Here is a 23,864-nt window from a genome sequence, read left to right on the forward strand (position 1 = left end):
AGAGGTGGCACATGGGATTTCAGTAATGAAGTTGGATATGGGCAATGAGGTTAGAGTTGGGCTGAGCGGCGGTGTTATGCCACGAAAACTATTATTTTCTGCTCTTCAGCACTGACTCTGCTAAAGGCACATGGACCGAGATACAGTCCAAGAAACTACAGCACTGTTATACATGGCTCAAGACCTGCAACTTAAACTTTGGTAAACAACTGGCTGCTTGGATTTATGGCTGAAGTCGTCTAGTCTGAGAGAAGGAAGTAAATCTGTCCATCGGCATCTGTCAATCTGTGGTTCCTGTGGAGGTGGGAGAGCACGGATACAGCAGCTAGCAGGACGGTGGCCTCGCGGCTGCTGGTGGCGATTTGCACCATCCCCTTACATCTGCTGAGGGCAGTGAGAAGGTTGGTGTTGCCTTTTGAAAAGAAATTCCTTTGCTGCAGCACAAATGACTGGAGAAGCACCAAGCAGCTAGCCAGGAGACATCGTGCTGCTTTGCCTAATCCCAAAGCACTGAGGGAGCTCTTGCTGGGTCAGATTGTCCCCCTCTGAAGTGGTGTGCCAACAGCACAGAAAACATTGTTTGAGGATGAAGGCGGCGGTGACACTCTCTTGGGAAGCGCAGGAACAATAAATCAGCCATATGCTTGTACGAGTGGTGGCAAATAGCAGTGCAGCAGGCAGCAGCCCCTCTCCTGAGCCTCCCAAAGCATCCCCTGGTCCTGCGAGAGGTCACGGCGTGCAAGCAGCCCCTGCCAGCTCCCACGTGGCAGAAACAGCACTGCCGTAACCGCGAGTTTAACTCCACTGCAACGCCATCATGCCTTTATTTTTTTAGGTGAAAAACACACCATATTCACTCTCCGTGCCTCACATCACAGCTGGCCCTTTGGTGACTGGTCCCCTTCCCTCGGGGATGAGTGCAGAGCGCCCAGCGGATGGCATCCAAGCAGCTCAGTAGGCAGCCAGCACAAAGCCCTGGGAGCTTGTCTGTCTGATGAAATCATCTTGCAGTGTGAAGATCCTCGCAGCTGAAATTGAAAAGTTATTTATTTCTCCTCTAAAGGGAAAAAAACAGCTTGCTGTGGAGGCTGTTTGTCCTTTGGGGCAGGAATCTCACTTTTGCCAGCTTTTGTGTTTTCTGTGCACTGGCTGAGAGCAGGGAGATGCTCTGGCAAGGCAGGATGGATGGAGCAGTGTTGATGCACTCCTGCCCACAGCCTCCCTCCGCTGGGGCAGGTACAACAAGAGGCAGCGGTTGGGCACCAGCACAACCTGTTCCTCTCCATGGGATGCATTTTCTTGGCATTCACAAAATCACTGTTAAAAGCAGCTCTTTCTCCACTATGGCCATTTAGTGGTGTAGGGACTGCTTCTCTGTCCTAATCCCTTGAGGCACCAAAGCACCTTGAGAGAAGCCACAGCTGAGGTGTCCTGCACCCTCCCTGATGGCCCTGGGGACAGCAGTCTTCACTGCCCAAAGGGATTGTGAAGTTTGTACATGTCCCCTGGCTGCTCTGAAGGGATGTCACAGCCTCTAAGGTCTTTCCCCCTACTGGGTGTCAGCATGTCCTCTACAAGCGACATGGCCCTTATTGCAGGGGGACTGGACCAGATGACTTTTGAAGGTCCTTTCCAACCCAAACTACTCTATGATTCTATGAAGGGCTCTGGTGGGCTTGAGGGGGTTCTGCAGCTCACTGAGGGGCTTTTCTGTGGCAACTCTCAGCCTGCTGACTCTGGTTGGGACATGAGATTGGTTTAAAATCACTCAGGGAATGGTTTTGCCACTATTCTGTACTGCCATTTCACTTACCGAAGTCGGACTATTTCCAAGCATCCCCTGTATGCCCTGGTCCACAAAAGGCACATTGCTGACTTGCGCCAGTGCTCAGTGCTCCGCAGCATCCTGCCCCAACAGGGCATTGGGTTTCCGTGAATGTTAAACCAGTGCTCTGCTAGAAGAAAGTCATCTCAGTGCAGGTGAGAGCTGAAGAAGCCACCCAGTGCCAGCCTTCGCTCCACACCAGAACTGCTGTCCTGATTCTCATCTACTTGGTGCAGATGTGACTCAGATTGAACTGATACAACACAGGCTGATTTTGCAAGTTCTGAGAATCTGGGAAATACTGCAGGAAACCCTTGTGGGTGGTATGCACAGATTTGTTATCCCATTTGGATGTTACCTGCTTGCCCAGACCCTGTGGTAAGCAGGACTGCACGCTTCGTGATGGGTAAGGGTCCTGCTTCAGGAACAGGATTCTCATACGCCAGAATAATAAAAAATAGCATTCAATAGCAACAATGCACCTGTTCAGAAATGTGTGTGCTGTTGCATCACCATCAGCCTTCAAACCTCGAAGGAACAGCTCATCCTGTGGCCAGAAGCACCAGCATGCCAATAGGGCTGAGTTTCCACTAGAGGGTTGTAGTGCTGTACGGAAGCAGACATGGTTACTGTGGCAGGAATATTGTGTGTACTCCAGGCCTTTGTCAAAAGCATCCTGCAATAGCCCGGCTTCCAGCAGTCTCCGCAGTCTCTGATGTACACAGCTGCAATCTGAGAGAGGGCTGGTGCCGGAGCAACCTGCTTCCCTGCCTTCCCTGAAAAGCCTCTTGCATCCACATGACTCAGCACAGACTATATATATATGTACAGATATAGTAAGTAAACACACTGTGTCCATGTGTACACACACACAGAAAACATGTTTGTGTGCCTGGGATTTTGATGCAAGAACAGCCATGTGGCGTGGTGGTGGAATGCTGTTGCAAGGAGCCAGGACATTGCTGGTGGAACGGGAGCCATCAGAGTGGGCTGTCACTTCTGCCACCAGTCAAGTCCCCAGGTCTAATGCAGCTCAGTAGGTCCCACTGCATTCATATGTATGTGACCCTGGTGTGCATCCGTACATCTTTTACAGTAGTGTATGTGGTTTTGCATGTGGATCTATAAAATCATAGAAGGGTTTAGGTTGGAAGGGACCTTTAAAGGTCATCTACTCCATCCCCCTGGAATGAGCGTATGTTTGCAGCTTTCTGAGTAGCTCGTGTGCAAAGTGCTGGCAACTGTACCGCCCAGATCAGGGCGGTTTTACTGCCAAAACAAAAAACTGGCATTGTCTAACACAGTGGGGAGAGCCCAAACAGCACTGATGTTGCCTTTCTTTCACAGAAAGAGTGGAAAGGCAAATGCAACCACAGGGCTTGCCTGTAACATGCATAACACAGCATGATGTTCACTAAGAATTTACATAGTGACCAATTTATGCACCACATATTTGTCTGTTACTATCACCATTTCCATTTATGGATAGATGGAAAATAGATTTTGCCTACATTTTCATCTCTTTTGTTATCAAAAAAGCTTTGAGGAAGTAAGTAGGAGATATTCTTACAAAATAAATTATTACAGCAAAAGATGGGCCTTAGTTCCCTTGGAAGATGACCTCTTCTTACCTAAATACAGTGGTGTAGAACCCAACCATCAAGTCAACAGAGAGGCCTGAGAGTGATGTCCTAGATTATCCGACACAAAATAGACATTTGAATCCTCTGCTGTGGCTGGTGGAGTGACTCTTCTCGTGTGAGCAGAAGACATCAGAAGGAGGTGAAGTGAGCTGCTTCTTGCTAGACAGGACAAAAGGTACCAGGTGAGACTCATCCAGCTGGGGACACCTGCAAGGTGGACACATAGGGTTGGAAGAGCTACCTCCAACAGGCTGTGGTCTCCATAAACAATTCTCAGACCTCAGGGAGCCCAGACTGGCTGGAGAGCAGGAACTGTGGTGCTGATGAAGCATCTCCACCTCCATACTAACAATGGTGGCAGCATGAGCCTTTGGTGATACCAGCAATGCAGGAGAGCTCTGTAACTCCAGCATCCAGGCATTACCTCCCTCCTCCTGCAGTGCTTCCATCCCTTGGTGGGCTGGCCCCGTGGGGCAGAGGGGTGGTGGGTCACCACCAAGGACAGGCAAGTGCCAATGAGCTGTGGAGAGAGAGGGTGGCAGAGAAGCATGGTGTGAAGCAGGGTTTGAAGTGTGTTATGGTGCTTTGAGAAGGAGGGGAAGGAAGGAACGTAAGTGCTGCTCTTGGGAATAAGGTGCCTCAGCAGCTATAGGTTAGGAGGTTAGATTATATTTTTTGAATTACTTATTCTAAACAGTAAGAACATTTATTAGCTAATAATCATGCAGTAAATGTTTATTACTTATCTGTCACATCTAAAATTCCTGTAGAAGATAAGAAAAATGGGGGGGGGTGTTATTTTGGCAGCGTGAATAGTCAGGTGCAGAGGAGAGCAGCCATGCACAAGCATCTCTGCCCCACTGGGCAGCAACAAAACCCATCAGCCTTGGTGTAGTACAAAGGCAAGCAGCTTTCTGTGCCTGCTTTTGCAAACAGCTCTGCAAACCCTCTTCTCACGTAGCGAGCAGTCTATGTCCCTCCCAAAGGAGTCATAAAATACAGCTTTATCCATCCTGCATGTGGTAATCAGACAGGCTTAAGAGCTTAAGCACTCATAGGGTAGCAATGTTTAAAAAGATTGTACCGGCCTGTTTGCCTACCTTGATCTGCTTCTCTGATCAAACCATTCCTTGGTACAGACTTGTAGGAGCATATTTTCAGTGATGGAGGCAGAAAATTGAACTTGCTAATAGAGAGGGAGCTGTTAAACTCGCACCCTTTTGAGGCGGTGCCCAGGGCGAACAGCAGCTCGCACAAAGAGCCCAGCCACCTGCCAAGCCACAGGGCATCGGGATCATGCACCAGGCAAAGAAGATGGGAACAAACATATTTCGACCTTTTAGACTGTTTTATTAAACAAAGCCAAGTAACACAAAACCAACCCCATCGTCAATACATCAGCTCCTCATTTACACAAGACCCATTTCCACAGCTCCCGGAGAACAAAAAGGCTGAAGTGTAAATGAGATCAGTGTCGGGAGCATTAAGCACATGAATATTTATCAGGGAAGAACAGACAGGGGCAAATTTGCCACCCTCCTGCAGCAGTGGGAGCTCCGTCATCAACAAGTGGGAGGGCAAGGGCAGGTGGAGGGTCCAGCCCGTGCCTGTACGTGGGCAGGGGCAAGTGGGACACAGGGGAAAGGCTGCGCCTCTGCGTGAGGGCAACTGCAGGGACCATCAGTCAGGAATGATGCTGAGAGGCTCCTGGGTTTTTGGACAAAAGCTAAGCACAATGCAGCTATGAAATGAGCATACAATGTCCCTTCCAGTCATGCAATCAGCTTGCAAGCTGCAGTTTAGGGAAAAAAACTCTAAAGAATTAACTGCAAGTTGTTACCATTCTTTGGCCGTGCTGACTGATAAATCTTTTTCCTAAAGGAAAAAGCAAGGTTAAATCAAACTACAAAGGCCGTCCAGCATGAGATTTACAGCAATCTAAAAGGGTTACGGGTTCATTTCTTAAACAGTTGAATTATGGCTGCTTCTGGGTATTGATATACTGAACATGCTGACCCCTCAGTGCTGCAGAGAGCTAGGGGATGAGCAGCAACGGAGAAATCGCACCGGTTATCGTTTTTATGTGCATTTCAAAGTCACTTCCAAAAAAGAAGATGAGATAGTAGTTGAGTATTCCAGCCACGGACATGAGGAACAGGAACAAAATTATGCGCTTTCCAAACAAGTGACCAGGAGTGCTGAGGAGAGAAAGCAATTTGTTAATGTACATCATCTCACACAAGAAGTCCTCAGACTTCAGACTGCTGTTGAGACTGGCTGAAAAATGGAGGACTCAGACAGAGGGGGCAAATTTCTGCTCTCTCTTGCATTGCAAGGCAGCTGCGAGCTCTTAAAGCCTTGTTTTCCTGGAGGGTTATCGCTCTCTACAACTACCTGGAAGAAGGTAACAAGTGATAGGATGAGAGGAAATTGCATCAGGGGAGGTTTAGATTGGATATCAAGAAAAATTTATTCATGGAAAGGGTTATCAGACATTGGAACAGGCTGCCCAGGGAAGTGGTGGAGTCACCATCCCTGGAGGTGTTTAAAAGACATGTAGGTGAGGTTCTTAGGGACATGGTTTAGTGGTGGACATGTCAGTGTCAGGTCAACAGCTGGACTTGATAATCTTAAAGGTCTTTTCCAACCAAAATAATTCTATGATTCTAAATACCATTTTTAGGATTCAGTAGGTCTGGGGTTTGGCCTCCTGTGCTCAGTGTAGGCTGCTGCTTACAAAAGTGGCTATTCAAAGGGACTTGTATGTCTTTTCACCCATCACAGGCTGTGGGACAACCTTTTCCCACATGTGTGTAATGAGCTTTATTATTGTAAAAGGAAGATCTTTTGCAAATAGCATCACAAACACACAAACGTGTATGTTTGGAGAGATTGTGAGCAGGAGCTGCTGACACAGCTGCTCTGTTCCTGCAGCCCCCCTGATGCCGCTGCTGCTGCACCTCCCATGTCTCCCACAGCTCCTCCCGTGCACCCAGAAGACGGGGGCCTTCCCGTGTTGCCCCATGCAAGCAGCTGTTGCAGGCAGCACAGGAGCTGTGCCTGTGGAAGTGGCAGCACTTGGCTGCACTGTTGCTGGATCCCAGATTTTGTAAAGAAACTCTGCAAGTCCTTACCTCTGAGTCCTTTCCCCAAGGTAGCCCACAAAGTACTTCTGCCGCACAAACAAGTACATCAAGCCGGCAAAGGCAGCGGGAGCTGGGTAAAGGGTAAAACAAGGTGTTAAAACACCATCCTGTTGTACATACTGTCCCCATCTGCTGCCTGGGCTGGACCAGGTGATGGGAACCTGCAGCCTTGGGCTGTGGGATTAGCACTGGAAGCGGCACAGAGACCTCTGCGTGGGAAAAGGGGCACCTGCCTTGCCCTCATACCAGCTTTTCTGAAGGGTTTGTGGGTGTAATCCTGCCCACAGCTGTGCCCGCTGCAGAAACCCAGTGTGGGTTCATGCTGGGCTCAGGAAGGAGGGTGCCCACTCAAGCACTGCTTTCACCAGAAATAAAACGCAGTCAATAAATGCAGCAGTCTAGGAGCAGGTGAAGGATTATACTGTGGTCCAATGCTCATTTACGAGCATCTGAAAAGGGGCTTTACCTCTTTTCTCCCTACTGCTAGCTTTCCCCACACCTGCAGGCAAAAGCCCCTTTTCTGGTTAAGAAGCTCCCCTCTTGCAGAAAGAATTGCCACAGGCCCGAGAAAAGTACTCAACTTTAGGACAACTCAGATTGCATTGAAGGGCATAATATTTAGAAATGCAAGCAAATACTCCTGGGGTGACCTCAGAGCTGGGAAGGGCTGGCAGCTCTGACAATTTAATCAAATGAGCCAATTTCCAGTGCTGAGGGTGCATAACACAGCATCCAGTATCCCAATGCTAAACCCTCCACCCAGAACATAGGGATCTCATCCGTAATACCTTTATGGGAAATGTCCCTGGCCCGGACTGTCCTGAATGGTGCCTGAGAACATGTCTGTTAGCATAAACTGTGCCAAGGAGCATGCTGCTAATTAAACAGCACGGGCAGCAGCAGAACAGCTGGGTGAGACTGGTCCCCTGCTGCAGGAGGGTTTGCTTCCTGGAAGCGTAACCTCCAAAGCTCTCACCATCCCTTGCTGAAAGTGGTGCAAGGTTGGAGGAGGAAAAAAAGGGACGTTACCTTGGCTGCAGAGAAGTCCAGCACACCAAAGCACGGCCAGGAACGTTGGGTACGCGTGTCCGCAGTTCTGGCTAGAAATGAATTTGTCAGAGAGAAATCAGAAAATGGGGAAAACAGAAAAAAAAATATCAACACATTTCATTAGCAAAGGATAGTGGGGGGGTGAATCTGGGCTGCACTAATGCTGCTGCAGGTGGGCTTTTACCCCAGAACAGTGGGAGGCCCCTGACCTGCCCGCAGCTGGCTGGGGTGTCCCTGCCCAAACACAGTGGCTGCCTGGCCCGCAGGTCGGCTTCTCTGCATCCTCATGGGATAAAGGATGCCTCTGTCCTGCCTGACAAGGAAAACAAACCACTCCACGCACATGCTTGGCACATGTGAAAGCCACCTTCGTCCTCTAACCTGTTTGATCATGGCATGTGAATAATAGATGCTGTGTGCTTTTTTTTGGATTGGAAAATCCTTATAATTAAGTCATCTTAATCAAGTTATTGCCATTGAAATCTGCATGAAGCAAACAAAAGGAAAATCATACAGCAAATAGGAGTGTCTGACAGAGTTAACGTGTCTCTTTGCAGGGGAACAGGAATGAATCTGAAAGGCAGCACATGGATGTCCCATCCAGCTTCAAGCACATCATCAATACTTCACGGGTAATAAAAAATATTCTATATTCTGCTCTCTTCTGGCATGGAATTAATTTTCCCCTCTGCTCCCTCAGAAGGCATGTCAAAGACAAGAGGTGTGGATGTGGTGGAGAACTGGAGAGCCATGTGTTGAGGGAGCTGCTTGGGGACTGAGGTGTTTATACAAGCTCTGCCACCTACCCACTTCTTGGCAACTCTGTGACTCTGTGTTGGCTCTCTCCTTTTGAGTCACAGTGCCCTGGGGACACTGGCTGTGCATGTATCATACTACCAGCATTAGCTGCTGTTGGGTTAGTGGGCTCCCAGATGAAGGGACATAATACACATTAGGGCTGCAAGTCCAATATAAATATAAATACTAAGTCGAATATGAATATTAATATGAATATAAATAACTATAACTATAACTATAACTATAACTATAACTATAACTATAACTATAACTATAACTATAAATATAAATATAAATCTATAGAGCAGCAGGTGTCCAGAAAGGAGCTGGTTTCACCAACAAGCATACTGGAGAACTGCAAGTCTAAACATCACAGCAATGAACGCAGCAGTGGGACTGCAGAGCAAAGCCTTTGTCTGAGGGCATTTGGAACCCACCTCTGGACCCCAAGACAGTTTGGATTAAACCCTGGTAAAGAGAGAGACGAACCCTGCTCTGCCCCCACCAGCTCCTTGGGGCTTGCCTACTCACTTGGCAGTGTAGACACGATCGAAGGCAGAGGATCCCGGCCGTTGGAACCCCTTGCTGTTGCAGTATTTGCTTTCATGCTCCACTTTGCTAGCAAAAAAAGCTGTTAAAAAAACCACAGAGTATTTGATCTGAGATGTAATTTGGAGATATTGCAGAAGCTGGGCTTTGTGGGCTCAAATCTGTCCTCACAAGCACCCAGGTTGGACAGCAGAAGAGGACGCATGTACATGGATGTGCAGGATGTGGCCAGCGTGCTCGCTTTATCACCATGATGTACCCAAACCCTCTGTGCAAGGGCACAATGTGACATGACCTCAGACATCCCTGTGTATTCACATGTGACTGGCAGCAGGCTCTCACCCCTGAGCCCTGCTTCATCTCCACGCTGCACTTCTGTCTGCTGCAGAACAGCCCAGACTCCGTCCTTTGTGCCCCCTGAGGGGAAAGAGCTTTCTAGACAAAGCTTCCAAACCCAATTCTCACTCTCTGATGGAGCGGGGAGAAAAGAAAGTCTTTCCTCCTTTAGTGATATCCATTTGCCACACCAGGGTCATCCTGCAGGGCTAGTTCACTTTCCAGAAAGGCCCACTGAAAACCTGGTCCTGATGGCTGATCACGTCGTGTCCATATCGTGTGTGTCCTACTTTTAAGCAACTGTGTTGTGTCAGGGTGTTAGCTGCTGCAAAAACGCAGCACCTCAAGATAATGTATCACGTGCTTGACAAACACATTTTATCTGATGACACTAAACCAGAGACCATCAATCATGTGTCTAAATGCACCAGAAAGAGTCCTGACAGGCTACAAGCTTTGGGTTGTCATGTTTCCTATCTCGGTGTACCCAAATGACCTGCTGGTTTAGAATATTAGCCAAAGATATATATCTAAAAGATAACCCATCAGGAAAGACATTATTATAACAATAGAAGTGCAACTTGATAAGCTGCAGGATTTCATCCTTGGAATCTGAAGAGCTACCACTTTTTTCCCTTCACTGGTGGTGTAAGTAGGTCTTTAATACTTCCATTGCCTTCACTAAAAGCTACTGAGTTTTTCACCTTCCAATATTGAGTGATTCTCTGGTACAGCCACCAAGAGCTCCCAGCATCTCCATCTACATGTCCATCCTTTGGCATGGGGTTATTAAACTACCTACGTGGTCTAAGAGGACCTAGTTGAAAAGTACTAGGCTGAACGGCAATTTTTTGTACAGTGCAAATCAGCTGTGATGGTAAATCACTTCCTGCAGGTCTGGGACTGCATGGGCTTGCTGGGATACATAGCATAACTCCTCCCTTCCTTTTAGCATGTACATGAAATCACCAGGAGATGCCACAGCTTCAGAGAAAGCCAAGAGTAAGCAATATGTTTCTCCTCCACTGTTGCAGGTGCTGCCACTTCCCAAATGCCAGTGTGCCACTGTAGAGAGTCTCCACGATGCTGAGAGCCATCAGGCTGAACACAGACATGGCCAAAAACAATTATGATTGTTGAGGACAAGAACCTGGAGGTGCTGGTGGTGACATTCCTGGTGCCTAGTCTCTGGGATGATGGCTGAGCAGGCATGGAGGTGCTGGGTCTGCTGAGAAGGGTCTGCCTGTGAAGATCCAGGCATCTATCCTGGAGGTTCTTGCCATCTCCGATGTGGTGTATGGATCCTTAGCCAATGGACTGGGCATTAGGGCAAAGGTCAGAAGTAGTATTACCATGTACACCCACACCATGGGTGTGGGCAGGCTCTGTTTCATCTCACTTCTGAGACACTGAGAAGTGTTAGGGAAACGAATGTTTTCCTTCTCTAAACAGTGAGTGACAGCAAAACAGAGGAAAGGCACCTCTAGAGGTCAATCCATCCCCCCAGAGAGACACCAGCATGAGAGCAGCAACCTCACTGAAGCACTGGCCTTCCTCCATTGACTCAAGACAGAGCTTAGGCAACCACTTCACATGAGATGTCCACCTCTTTGCTAAAGAAAATGCCTGGGCCGATCACCTCCAACCCACTGCAGCGGCTACATTTCCTTGGGACCACGTGGACCTCCTAGGTAAGAGCAGTGAATTGGAAAGGAGCCCAGCATCTCACCGTCACATGGAGAGGTAGAGCCTCCTGCTTCAAGTGAGCTTTTAACCCTGGAAGTGGCTTCCCAACTCTGTGGCTCCTTAGCCCTGCTGACCTCACATGCCCTACAGGCTCCCAAAGTCTCCCCAGAAGGCAGATGAAGAAGTGGGTCCCAGCTGCCTGAGGCTCAGCTGGGCTGAAGCTCTGCAAGCAAGCAGAGCAGGGCTGACAGATCACATCCAGAGGTGGACTTTACCATGGGTCTTTGCTCACGTTTCAGCAACGCTGGGTTCCTGTTAACCTGCCACTGGGGAAATGGGAGACTTCAGCGTAAAGCCGCTTGCAACACCATGGTTATATTTCCTGCTCTTCACTCTGAACCCCAAAGCAAGAGGGTGGTTTTTCAAACTGGCATGAAATGAATGAGAGAAGCAGGGCTGGAGTTGAGGGGTTTAATTCAGCTCAGCTGCACCAGGAGATGATGCCCTGAGGCTCCAGGGCTGCACAGGCTGCCCTGAGCCTGAGCCACTGCAGTCCCACTCTGGCCAAGTTAATGTCCAATACATCAGTCCAAGCCTCGTTGTTTCACAAGTTCATGCCAACAGAAACTGTGCACTGAAGCTCCAGTCTTGTGATGCTGGCAATCATGCAGGTTGCCCCTTCTTTCCATTGACTTCGTTTTGTTTCCTCCATCCCAATCTGCTCAGTGGTGACCCTTGATTTGCCCTGAAAGCTGCTAAATTGCAACATCTCTCTGATGCAAAAACAAAACTTAAAGCTATACGTGTGACTCAGCAGCATCCGGCCACACGAGTCATTCTGTAGGACATGGAGATTCCTGACATGAACAGGGTGAGAGTAAATGGATGTCAGACTGAGGCAGCAACACAGACCACCTCCAGCTTCGGGAATAGCAGCATTCACACAAACTGTTTTCTAATTCTGCACTGAATGCAGAAAAGCCTATACACCTGAACTGACACGGTACTGGCTTCACGTACCTAAAGACAGCCAAGCAGATGCCCAAGTGCCTTGCCAAACCAGAGCCATAGCAAGAGTCCAGTACAACTGACATCCCTTGACAAGCATTTTTACTGCCTTAAGTACTGCATTCATCACAGGACTGCATATCAGTAGGGCCTTTCTGGACAGAAAGCTTGGGAGGAGGAAATCAGATGATGTAAGGTCTGAAATAATGGTTTAGGGCTGTGGGCTACTCGTGCTTGGCATGCTAAGTCCTCTGCCAAGCACAACGCTGCCGGTTTGCAGCGGTTGGGTCAATAATCTCAGAGACAGATTTCCATGAGGTGAAAGTGCGTGTCAGGCTGGAAGGCAAATGTCTGAGTTTCAGAGTGAGAGGAAAAAAATGTATATAAAGTCATCTGGTTAAATAGCAAGAAAGGTATATCTGACACATTTTTTAATTGCAATATGTGGTCTGATCTCAAGATGTCATATTCTGGTGATGTCACACACTGTGCATTTACCAGAAAACAGCATTGAGTTAAATGATGTGGCATTTAGCGCCTGTGTCAAAATTAGACCAGCCTACATCTCTTTTTTCTCTCTGGTAGCCAGGCTCATGCTGAGGCTCCCACCACTTCCCCTCTCTGCAGCCGGCCAAGAATAGCCCATTTCCTCGAACCAAACGTGGGGTTCGTGCTCAGTGGGAATCTCCCATTTGTACTAAGAACCTTCACAGAGGATTCCTAACATTTGCATCAGCACCTCATTCCTCTGCTGACTCTCCCTGAACCCAGGAGATCTCAGTGCAGGTGGGGTGAAGCTCACTTGCTTCTCTGTATTCTGGGCAGAATTTCTGCTAAAATGATTTAAGGATGATCAAGTTAAAAACAGATTTGACAAGAGACAAATGTGTTGTGTTGTTTTTAAAATCCTGAAGAATAGTAGGGCCTATAGAGGAAACTTCTCTATCGCAGGAAATGCGCAATGTTCTTGGAACCACAGTTAACTGAGATTAGTTGAACTGAAGGACCTGGAGATGCAGGAAAGCAGAAGAGCTGCCTGCCCACAAATAACCCAAACAGACGTCTCCAACAGGTTGGTGCAGTTTTGCCCCTTTCACCCATTGCAGCCCCCCGGGTCCCTGACCCCTACCCACAGCGGCAGGGCTCTGGCTGAAGAACTGCCCACATTAGGGACTTCAGCCATGAAAGGAGGTCTCAGCCATCAAATCTAAACGCATATTGTCACAGGGAACCCCAGCATACTATTCCTTTCATCAACTGACATATGTATGAAAAAATCTCTCTAGATTATCACAAGAGTAGGACCATGCGATTGCCAAGAGACTGCAACAACAGCATGCAAAATAATGTGCTTAGAAGATAATTTCTAAAGCAAAAGTCATGCCTAAGCACACACACGCTTAGAACCAGATATTATCTTTCCAAAGATCAGATCAACACATATCATACTGGATTTTCCTCCCCAGCTTTTTAGCCATTAAATAAATGCTTATTTTTGTCTTACCATTCTGGACAACACTTATCAAGGTGATGATGGCGAGCAGGACAATGCTTCCCAAGGTCTCCTGGTCCATTTTGCAAGCAGGCTGTCAGGGTGGACAGTGCAGTCTCAGCAGCAGCTCAGCCCTGCAAGCACAGAAGGAGGAAGTGAACGTCTTTCTAATTTTGAATTGTGAAACGCTTCCTATGGCTTCACAGGAGAGTGGCAGCACCCTGCCCTCAGTGCTCACCAGAGCAACACAGCCGCAGGCTCACTCTCGCACTCATCACACACAGATGAAGCCCAGAGAAACGAGATAATATATCTATGATCTAAGAGGTTACGTGATGTGCAAAGATATCTATTGTTTGCAGAGGAGCAAAATTACAACCCTGTTATCAAAAGTCTTTCCGTGCATTTGGCTATCGGTGTGGAAGAGTGGAAAGGCTGCAAGTAACCAGCCAGGCTCTCATCACGTCATTGCCTGCGAGTGCCCGATCACCGCACAGGAGCTGGGAGGAGAAATAATGTTGGTGAGTCTCAATAACACAGCTGCTCTCAGACATGTGCCCTCCCTGGTCACAACTCCATCAGCCTCACCAGTGAGGAGATCCAGCAGCTCTAGGTCACAAGGAAAAGCTCCTGATCCATCTGGCATATTTGAACAGGCAGCACACAAATGCTGTGAGCATCGCTGGTGGGTGAAAAAGTAAGCCTTTCATTACCAGGGATGTATCCTGTATCCTGTATCCACCCTCCCTACAAATAACTCCCTTGAAGACAGTGGCAACTGCCAGCATTCAGCATTTCACAGTTGTACCTCAATTTTCAGTAGTCCAAGGCCAATACAGCTGAACATAAATGCTATAGGATGTCCCCATCTCAGTTTCAACCCAATGACAGGGATGTCAGGGAAGCACAGACTGGGGTGTTGGATGGCTGCAGAAATTCCCATAGCTTCTGTCAGATAGCTGCAAATCACAGAATCACTGAATAGTTGGGGTTGGAAGGGACCTCTGGAGATCATCTAGTCCAACCCACCTGCTAAAGCAAGTTCACCTAGAGCAGATCACACAGGAATGTGTCCAGCCAGGTCTTGACTGTCTCCAGAGAAGGAGACTCCACAACCTCTCTGGACAGCCTGTTCCAGGGCTCTGGCACCCTCAAAGCAAAGGAGTTTTTTCTCATATTCAGATAGAACCTCCTGTGCTTCAGTCTGTGCCCGTTGCCCTCATCCTATCGTTGGGCACCACTGAAAGGAGTCTGGTCCCATCCTCTTGACACCCACCCTTGAGATATTTATAAACACTGATGAGATCCCCTTCTCTTCTCCAGGCTGAACAGACCCAGCTCTGTCAGTCTCTCTTCATAAGAAAGGTGCTCTAGGCTCCTAATCAACTTTGTAGCCCACCACTGGACTCCCTCCAGTAATTCCTTTTTCTTCCTAAACTGGGGAACCCAGAATTAGACACACTACTCCAAATGTCACCTCACCAGGGCAGAGTAGAAGAGGAGGAGAACCTCCTTTGACCTGCTGGTCACCCTCTTCTTAATGCACCCCAGATACCATTGGCCTTCTTGGCCACAAAGGCACATTGCTGGCTCATGGTCAAACTGTTGTCAACCAGAACTCCCAGGTCCCTCTCTGCAATGCTGCTTTTAGCAGGTCTGCCCCTAACCTGCACTGGTGCCTGGGGTTATTCCTCCCCAGGTGCAGGACTTTGCACTTGCCTTTGTTGAACTTCATCAGGTTCTTCTCTGCCCAGGCCTCCAGCCTGTCCAGGTCTCGCTGAATGGCAGCACAGCCTTCTGGTGTATTTGCAACTATGCCCAGTTTTGTATCATCAGCAAACTTGCTGAGGGTGCGCTCAGTCTCTTCATTCAGGTCATTGATGAACAGGTTGGACAGGACTGGACCTAACACTGACATCTGGGGAACCCCACTAACCACAGGCCTCCAACCAGACTCTGCACCATTGATCACAACCCTCTGAGCTCTGCCATCCAGACAGTTCACGACCCATCTCACCGTGCACTCATCCAGCCCGCACTTCCTTTCATTCTCACCCAAAGTGCACATCGCTCACTGACCCTAACTACTCTGCTCTTTTTTGCACATATTCTGATGGGGAAAAGCCTTACGCAAAATGCTTACCTTTAGTAGCAATTTAACACAAATAAAAGTAATATTTTCACTGGAGTGAGCCCTGGTCAACTTCTGCCCAACCATCTCTCTGTCTGCCTTTACTCCACCATGTACTACCCAGAAGGTGTGAGTGCCACCTCACATCCAAACCATGGCCAGACGACTGGCTGCCTCTCTGTGGGTGGGACATACCCTGGTAGGAGGTCCCAGCAGGAGCCAAGCTTGTTTGATGGGGACACATTTTCCTACAAGGGTGTTTTTATCCAGCCTCTCTATCATGCAAATTAGTATCATCTGTACTATTAGATATGGAAAACTCTCCTGTACTTTGGGTACAAGCAAATATGCAGACACACTGGCTGAGAGGTAGGTGATTAGCATTGTGAGTTGTGACCTACTGTTAACTTACCAGGAAAAGGTTGTCTTTCTGGGAGTCCTTCCCTATGGTCCATGCAGACACAACTGTGTGAGAAGCAAGGCCATAAATACTGTCTAGGTTTAGATTAGGCCTGAGATATCTTCTCCAGATTTTTAACTCATGGCAGATTTGTTTTGGGGAAAAAAAAAAAAAAAAAGGCAAGCACAATAGCGCTTTGAGAATGCTTTTATCCAGACTGAAGTTCTCTTTTTCCCCCAAAAGCGCTTGTTTCTTACTTAAGTATCAAAGTTTATGCTTTGTGGTCTACTGAGCACAGGATCATAGCTAATATTTAAGGATGGTAATTAATTCTAAGTGTCTACTAATTTTCTAAGGAGGAAAACTCATCACCTAGAAGCAGTTGCAGAGTTAAGTCAATAAAAAGGACTATTGTCCAAGCACAGACAGTGCTGTGACCCTGAAGAAAGGACCTGTGCATGGACACGGGCAGGCAGAAGGGAGCTGCTGACCAGAGCAGGTGAAGGACACAGCACAGGTCTTTGGGGCATCTGCAGCAGGACACTCCACGTCATCTCCCCACACGAGGAACTGATCCTTCCCTTTCCTCTGCCTGTTTCATGCAGCCATAAACCTACCAGGCAGCTCACAGCTTGCTGTTGATTCATAAGGGACAGTAAAAGCAGATGAACCTCCTCTGAAATCTGTTCCAACTTGCCACAAAAACACACACACCTCCCTGATTTACAGACTTCCCAAAGGTGCTTCAGTTTGGCAGGAGTCTCATGTTAAAGAGGGTAGGAATCAGGCTGCTAGGTTTGAACTTACCATAATGGAAAATACCCCCCAAACATACTGGGCATTTCTGCCAGCAGATTTTCAAGCTGGCTGACCCAAGCCCCCAGTCTGCACCCCGTGTGCTGGCCAGGTCATGAGAGCTGGGCTGCCGATGCCTTCTCCTCCTCCTTGTCCTGCTCCTTGTTTTCCACTTCTTTGCTTTCCTGCCACTCAGTGCCTCTCACTGCATCCCAATCCTCGCTTTGCTTTTTCTGCTCTGTCTTTTCCAATCCCACCTGTCCCCTGGCATCGCTCAGCACCGCAGGACCAGCCAGCACCACCAGCACTTCACTGGACTCACTCCAAAGTCATCCCTCATGTACACATGGAGGAATATAGGTGTTCACCTTTGTCCTCCCACACCCTCGCCCCCCACCCCCCCCCCCCCCAAAAAAAAATCAGCCAACTCCAGGGCTTGTTAATCTGATTTCTGGGTGTACAGGGAGGAAAATAAACCTCTGCCAGTGAGATTCTATTTGATACAGCTGCCTTGAAATAAGAAGTGCAGGTTTTCGGAGGGTTTTTTTTAAGTGCAACTCTACTCTGAGGGCTCTGCTTAAGGAAAAACAGAAGAAACCAAGAGGGTATGAGAGACACAGAAGACCTGTCCCTTTACCAAGGTAGAGCAACACTGCTGTAAATATGGTCAGACAGAGCAGAAATACTTTGCCAGGCTGGAGAGAGAATATATAGTATATTTTTGTATGCTTTGGAGCTGGAATAGCTGCAGGATGGGAGGAGGTTGTGGCAATTTTTTTTTGTAATTTGGGGAATGGCCTTGGCAAGGAAGGGCTAAGGTGGAGAAAAAATGACTTCTCAAACAGCTTCTGCCATACCTGCACATTAAATTGTCCCCACTCCCTGAGACCTAAACATTTGGGCATTTCTTACCTGCTCTTTTGTGGGATACACACAGGATCAGTGTCTGGGTCAGGCAAAGTTGTCACCACCTGAAAACCCTGTCCATCCGGGAGAAAGATAGTGCAAAACACCTCCATCATATGCCACTTGGCCATTTGAAATAGGGCATTTTCTCAAGTAGGAAAAAAAGAAAAGCGAAGAGGGATGGCAACCTTGAAGAACAGTGCCTGCATTTGCTGTAACCCCCAGCTGTGGCGGGTGCTCTCAAGGCACAGGTAATTCTGTGCTTCAGCAGCTGCTGTCAGCCCTTCTGCTTGCTGCATTGCTGTTTGACAACCACATCTTCCTGTCTGAGGAAGATAACCTTGACACAGCGAGCCACAAAGCTCAGGAAAATGTGCAAAGCCAGCAAGCTTTTCCAGTTGTGCTGCAAGGCTTCCTGCACATTAATCTCCTCCTCTGGAAATCTTGAACAGCCAGTCAAAATAATCCTTTTGTACAATTGCTTTCATACTGAAAAGGAAAGGACTGGGAACATAGATCTATAAATATCTTTTGGGATGCTCATCTCTCATCTCATGTACTCTGCTTAGCTACAAGGACTCTAATGAAAGTGTGTGTTCTAGTAAAATATAAGCTGCTCCTGTGAATTCTTGTATATGAATGTCAGGTAACATACAGCCATCATATTTTATAAATGCAACAGAAACAAGACCCTTGGACCGGTTGGTCCAAGCATTGTGCTTTGCAAACTAGCAACACCACAGAAACACCAAACATACAGTACATATACATACATATATGTGTGTGACTACCCACCATCACATCAGTTTGCTCCAGCATCGCATCCTTTCCAAAGCCTGACAAAACCCCAAAGGACAGTAGGAACAGAGATGGAAATGTGAAGTGCAATATGAAGAAAAGGGCAATGCTGCAGTTTTCTAAATGCTGTCTTCAATTTGGATGGCCAAGGGAATGAAACCGTGGGAGAAGAGCACTGCCTTGAAAACCCTTCCTTCACATTTCCCAAACTTTTAGAAGAATAGAATAGAATAGAATAGAATAGAATAGAATAGAATAGAATAGAATAGAATAGAATAGAATAGAATAGAATAGAATCATTTTTATTTGAAAAGACCCTTAAGATCAACAAGTCCAACTGTTAACCTAACACTGACAAGTCCAACACTAAACCATGTGTGGCAGGATGCAAACCCCCCTCTCTCCCCCTCCCTCCTTCATCATGGAAGGAGTAGACACATCTCCTTCTCTGAGGCTAACAGCTTCTTTTGTTTGGCTCCAGAGCACCCTGGCCAGGGCCATTAGGAGAAGGGAGTCCCCAAGCACCAGTGAGCCACTGGGTGCCTGCAGCCAGTGTGGGGGATGTTTGGAGGCTTCAGGGGCACCCACAGCCAGTGTGGGGGTGCAGAGAAGCTTCTGGAATGCCTACAGTCAGATCTGATCAGACAATATAAAAACGGGACTCTCGTCAAGACTCCGCCCCTTGTTGTGGATCTCTTGGAGCAGGAGCAAGATGCTGCCTCCAAGAGCCCCCCTCCCCAGGATGGAGACTCCGCTTGCCGTGCCGCCACGGCTGTGAGTAACATTTCTCCTTGCAGGACTGCGAGTGTATTTACTTTCCGTGCACATATGCACATGTACTTTCTGTGCTCAATATGAGCACATGTAAAATTAATCCTCGCATAATCACAGGTGTATTTTCCTCCCATGCTTCTACATAAGCACGTGTAATTTTCCGTGCACATTTGCATGCATACTTTCCGTGCTTAATACAAGCACGTGTAAAATTAACCCTTGCAGAATTGCGAGTGTATTTACTTTCCATGCACATTTGCATGCGTACTTTCTGTGCTCAACACGAGCATGTGTATAAATTAATCCTCGCAGAATCGTGAGTGTATTTTCCTCCCATGCTTTCACATAAGCACGTGTAACTTTCCGTGCACATTTGCACGTGTATTTCTCCTCACAGGACTGCAAGTGTGTTATAAATTTACCCTCGCAGAATCACGAGTGTACACTTCCCGTACTCAACACAAGTGCGTGTATACTCAGGGGTGGCTCCAGCATTGTTTTGGGTGAAGCCACGTGCATGCACACTGTGGACCTCCTGTATTATTAGTTGCTGCCCCTTAATAATTTTCCTCAACTGATATCTGAATCTGTATTCAAGTCACTTTTGGAGTGCTAAAACCCTGTTTCTCACCAGTTTAATAAAAGTTGTTTTGGACCCTCTTGTCCCTTAAACCAACCTCGGGGTGCCTCCGTGACACCATGTCCCTAAGAACCTCGTCTAAATGCCTTTTAAACACCTCCAGGGATGGTGACTCCACCACTTCCCTGGGCAGCCTGTTCCAGTGCCTGACAACCCTTTCTGTGAAGAAATTTTTTCTAATATCCAATCTAAACCTGCCCGGGCACAACTTGAGGCCATTTCCTCTTGTCCCATCATTTGTTACTTGGGAGAAGAGACCAACACCCTCCATGCTACAACCTCCTTTCAGGTAGTTGTAGACAGCGATCAGGTCTCCCCTCAGCCTCCTTTTCTCCAGGCTGAACAGCCCCAGTTCCCTCAGCCGCTCCTCATCAGACTTGTGCTCCAGACCCCTCACCAGCTTTGTTGCCCTTCTCTGCACTCTCTCTAGTATTTCAGCGTCCTTCTTATGATGAGGGGCCAAAAACTGAACATAGGATTCAAGGTGGGGCATCGCCAGTGTCAAGTACAGCGGCACAATCACTTCCCTGATCCTGCTGGCCACACCATTCCTGATACAAGCCAGGATGCTGTTGGCCTTTTTGGCCACCTGGGCACACTGCTGGCTCATATTCAGCCAGCTGTCAATCAACACCCCCAGATCCTTTTCTGCCAGGCAGCTTTCCAGCCACTCTTCCCCGAGCCTGTAGCGCTGCCTGGGGTTGTTGTGACCCAAGTGCAGGACCCAGCACTTGCCCTTGTTGAACCTCCTACAATTGGCCTCAGCCCAATGATCCAGCCAGTCCAGATCCCTCTGTATGGCCATCCTACCCTCCAGCAGATCAACACTCCCACCCAGCTTGGTGTCATCTGCAAACATACTAAGGGTGCACTCAATCCCCTCATCCAGATCACTGACAAAGAGATTAAACAGAACTGGCCCCAATACTGAGCCTTGAGGAACACCACTTGTGACTGGCCACCAACTGGATTTAACTACATTCACCACAACTCTTTGGACCTGGCCATCCAGCCAGTTTTTTACCCAGCAAAGAATATGTCCATCCAAGCCATGAGGAGTCTGTTTCTCTAGGAGAATGTTGTAGCAAACAGTGCCAAAGGCTTTACTAGAGCCTAGGCAGACAACATCCACAACCCTCTCCTCTTCCAGCAACCAGCCACCCTGTGACAGGAGGAAATACACAGAATCACGAGGGGTTGAGGTTGGAAGGCAAGTTGGTAGGTCATCTGGTCCAACACTCAAGCAGTGCCACCTACAGCTGGTTGCCCAGGACCAGATTACTTTTGAACTTTTCCAAGGATGGAGACTACAAAACTTCCCTGGGCAACATATACCAGTGCTTGGTCACCCTCACAGTCAAAAAGTGTTTCTCAATGTTTGGGATGAACCTCCTGTGTCTCAGCTTGTGCCCACTGCCTCTGGTCCTGTCACTGGGCCCCAGTGAAGAGAGCCTGAAACCATCCCCATTGCACTCTCCCTCCAGGTATTTATACTAATTGACAGGATCCACCTGAGCCTTCTCTTCTCCAGGCTGAACAGTCCCAGCTCTCTCAGCCTTTCCTCACAGGATAGATGTGTCAGTCTCTTAATCATCTTTGTGGCCCTTCAGTGGACTCTCTCTAGTATGTCCCTGACTTCCCTGTGCTGGGAACCCTGGAACTGGACCAACACTCCAGGTGTGGCCTGACCAGTGCTGAGTAAAAGGGAACCATCACCTCCCTTCACCTGCTGGCAACACTTCTCCCACTGCAGCCAGGATGCCATTTGTCACCCTTGCTGCAAAGACACACTGTTGGCTCATGTTTAACATGGTGTCCATCAGGACCTCCAGGTCCTTTTTGGCCAAGCTACTTTCCACCTAGGCATCTCCCAGCATACATTGGTGCATGCAGCTGTTCCTCTTCAGGTGCAGGACTTAGCACTTCTCCTTGTTGACCTGTCAGACCATTTCTTCAAGCTGTTGAAGTTCCTCTGGCTGGCAGCTTGACCCTCTGGCATATGAGCTACTCCTCTGAGCTCAGTGTTGTCTGCAAACTTGCTAAGGGTATGCTCTGCCCCATCATCCAGATCTTTAATGAAGATTTTAAACAGGAATTGACCCAATATTGATCCCTGAGATACACCACTAGTTACTGGCCTCAAACCAGACTTCATGCCACTAATCACCAGCTTCTGCTTCTGGCCATTCAGCCAGCTTTCAATCCACCTGTCTGCTCATCCAACCTGTACATGAACAGCTTCTCTGTGAGGACCTTATGGGAGACAATGTCAAAAGCCTTACTAAAGTCCAGGTAGACAATATCCTCTGCTCTCTCCTCATCTACCAGGCCTGTCACTTCACCATGGAAGTTTATTCAGTTGGTCAAGCATGACTTTCCCTTGGTGAAGCAATGCTGGCTACTCCTGATGATTTGTTTGCCCTTCATGTGCCCGGAGGCTGTTTCCAGGGACTGAGGTGAAGCTGACAGGCCTGTAGTTCCCTAGGTCATCCTTCTTGCCCTCTTTGAAGACTGGGGTGACATGTGCTTTCCTCCAGTCCTTGGGCACTTTTCCTAGTTGCCATGATCGATCAAAGATGATCAAGAGTGGTCTTGCAATGACGTTTGCCAGATCCCTCAGCACTTGTGGGTACATGCCATCAGGGACCAAGGACTTATGCACGTCCAGGTTGTTTAACTATTCCCTGACCTGATCATCATCCACCAAGTATTCCTTTCCCTAGTCCTTCCCCTTGGTCTTGGGAACCTGGGATTCCTGAAGGCAAATTACACTGCTTGAGCATCATTTGGTTTAAACAACTCATGTTAACTGTTGTTATCACCTTATTACCTTTAATGTGGCTGCAAATTGGTTGTTTAATAATTCATTTTATAGATCTTTTAGAGCTGAAGCAAAGCTTCCTGGGCAGCAGTTTCCTTTCCGTTCCTCTTCAAGTAGTTTCTTTTTCCCTGACTCATTTCTGTCAGTATTTCCACTTTCCATTAACCCTTACAAATAATTATCACAGGTCTTTAAGTGGTGTGGGATGAATTTTGTCTTCTGTTCCTCAAGTCTTTGGTCTCTATGAGTCCTTTTAGTACTGAAATTACAAGAAGAAAAGATGTTGGATACTTTGGCTCTGTATGAAGTAATAGGCAGATGTTCTTTCTTGTCTTCCTTGTCCTCAGCACATTCTCAGAGAGCTTTCACTCGTGGGCTGGCCAGTCTCTGAAAGAAGCTGTCAGCCCCTCACCCCCACTGGTCCTGTCAACAGACAAAACTTTAAACCTGTTTTTTTTCCTCCTTGTCTACCGTTTGCCTTTTCTTTGCTGCTATAGGAAAGGCCACGAAAGCAACAGGGGGGGAAATAGAAGAAAAAGAATATTCTGTAGATGAAAAAGGTGAAGAGACACCAGGTGTTTGTTATCATAACAAACACCCGACCCACCACCGCTAACCCAAAGCGCTGCAGTGGAGGCGGCAGGAGGGCAAAGCGCAGGTGTCCCGGGACCGCTCTCCCCGCGGGTGGCACAGACACCCCACTCCCCGCGGGGACACGCACCCGAGGATCAGCGGCGGCTCGAGAAAAAGTGGCGCCAGCGCGGGTGTGTGTGGCGCCAGCGCGTCTCTGTGGCGCAATCGGTTAGCGCGTTCGGCTGTTAACCGAAAGGTTGGTGGTTCGAGCCCACCCAGGGACGAAACGCAACTTTTTGTGGAACTGTGGACTTTTTCCTCGCCTGCGGGAAGGGTTTCACGGCGCTGGTATCCAGCCTGCGCCGACTTTATGCCGCTGGGAGCGGCCGCAGACTCTCGTTCTGCCCCTTGAAGAGCCTCAACTAATAGTGAGCTCCAGTGGGGGGCGGAACCACACTGATTCGTGCCGCCATTCTCCACGTGGTCCCTCAAG

General features: G+C 48.2%; 1 protein-coding gene across 1 annotated transcript; it reads right to left on the reverse strand.

The window, feature by feature from the left end:
• Positions 1–5,054: 5,054 nt before the first annotated feature.
• ALOX5AP (arachidonate 5-lipoxygenase activating protein) lies at positions 5,055–13,630 on the reverse strand. Its single transcript, XM_080363780.1, has 5 exons — positions 13,546–13,630; positions 8,994–9,093; positions 7,644–7,714; positions 6,603–6,684; positions 5,055–5,666 (listed from the first exon to the last, which is right to left on the reverse strand). The coding sequence occupies exons 1-5, from the start codon at positions 13,613–13,615 to the stop codon at positions 5,504–5,506; spliced, it is 486 nt and encodes a 161-aa protein (XP_080219906.1). The 5' UTR covers positions 13,616–13,630; the 3' UTR covers positions 5,055–5,503.
• Positions 13,631–23,864: the final 10,234 nt, after the last annotated feature.

The sequence above is a fragment of the Nesoenas mayeri genome (assembly GCF_963082525.1).
Source record: "Nesoenas mayeri genome assembly, chromosome: 1".
NCBI lineage: Eukaryota > Metazoa > Chordata > Aves > Columbiformes > Columbidae > Nesoenas > Nesoenas mayeri.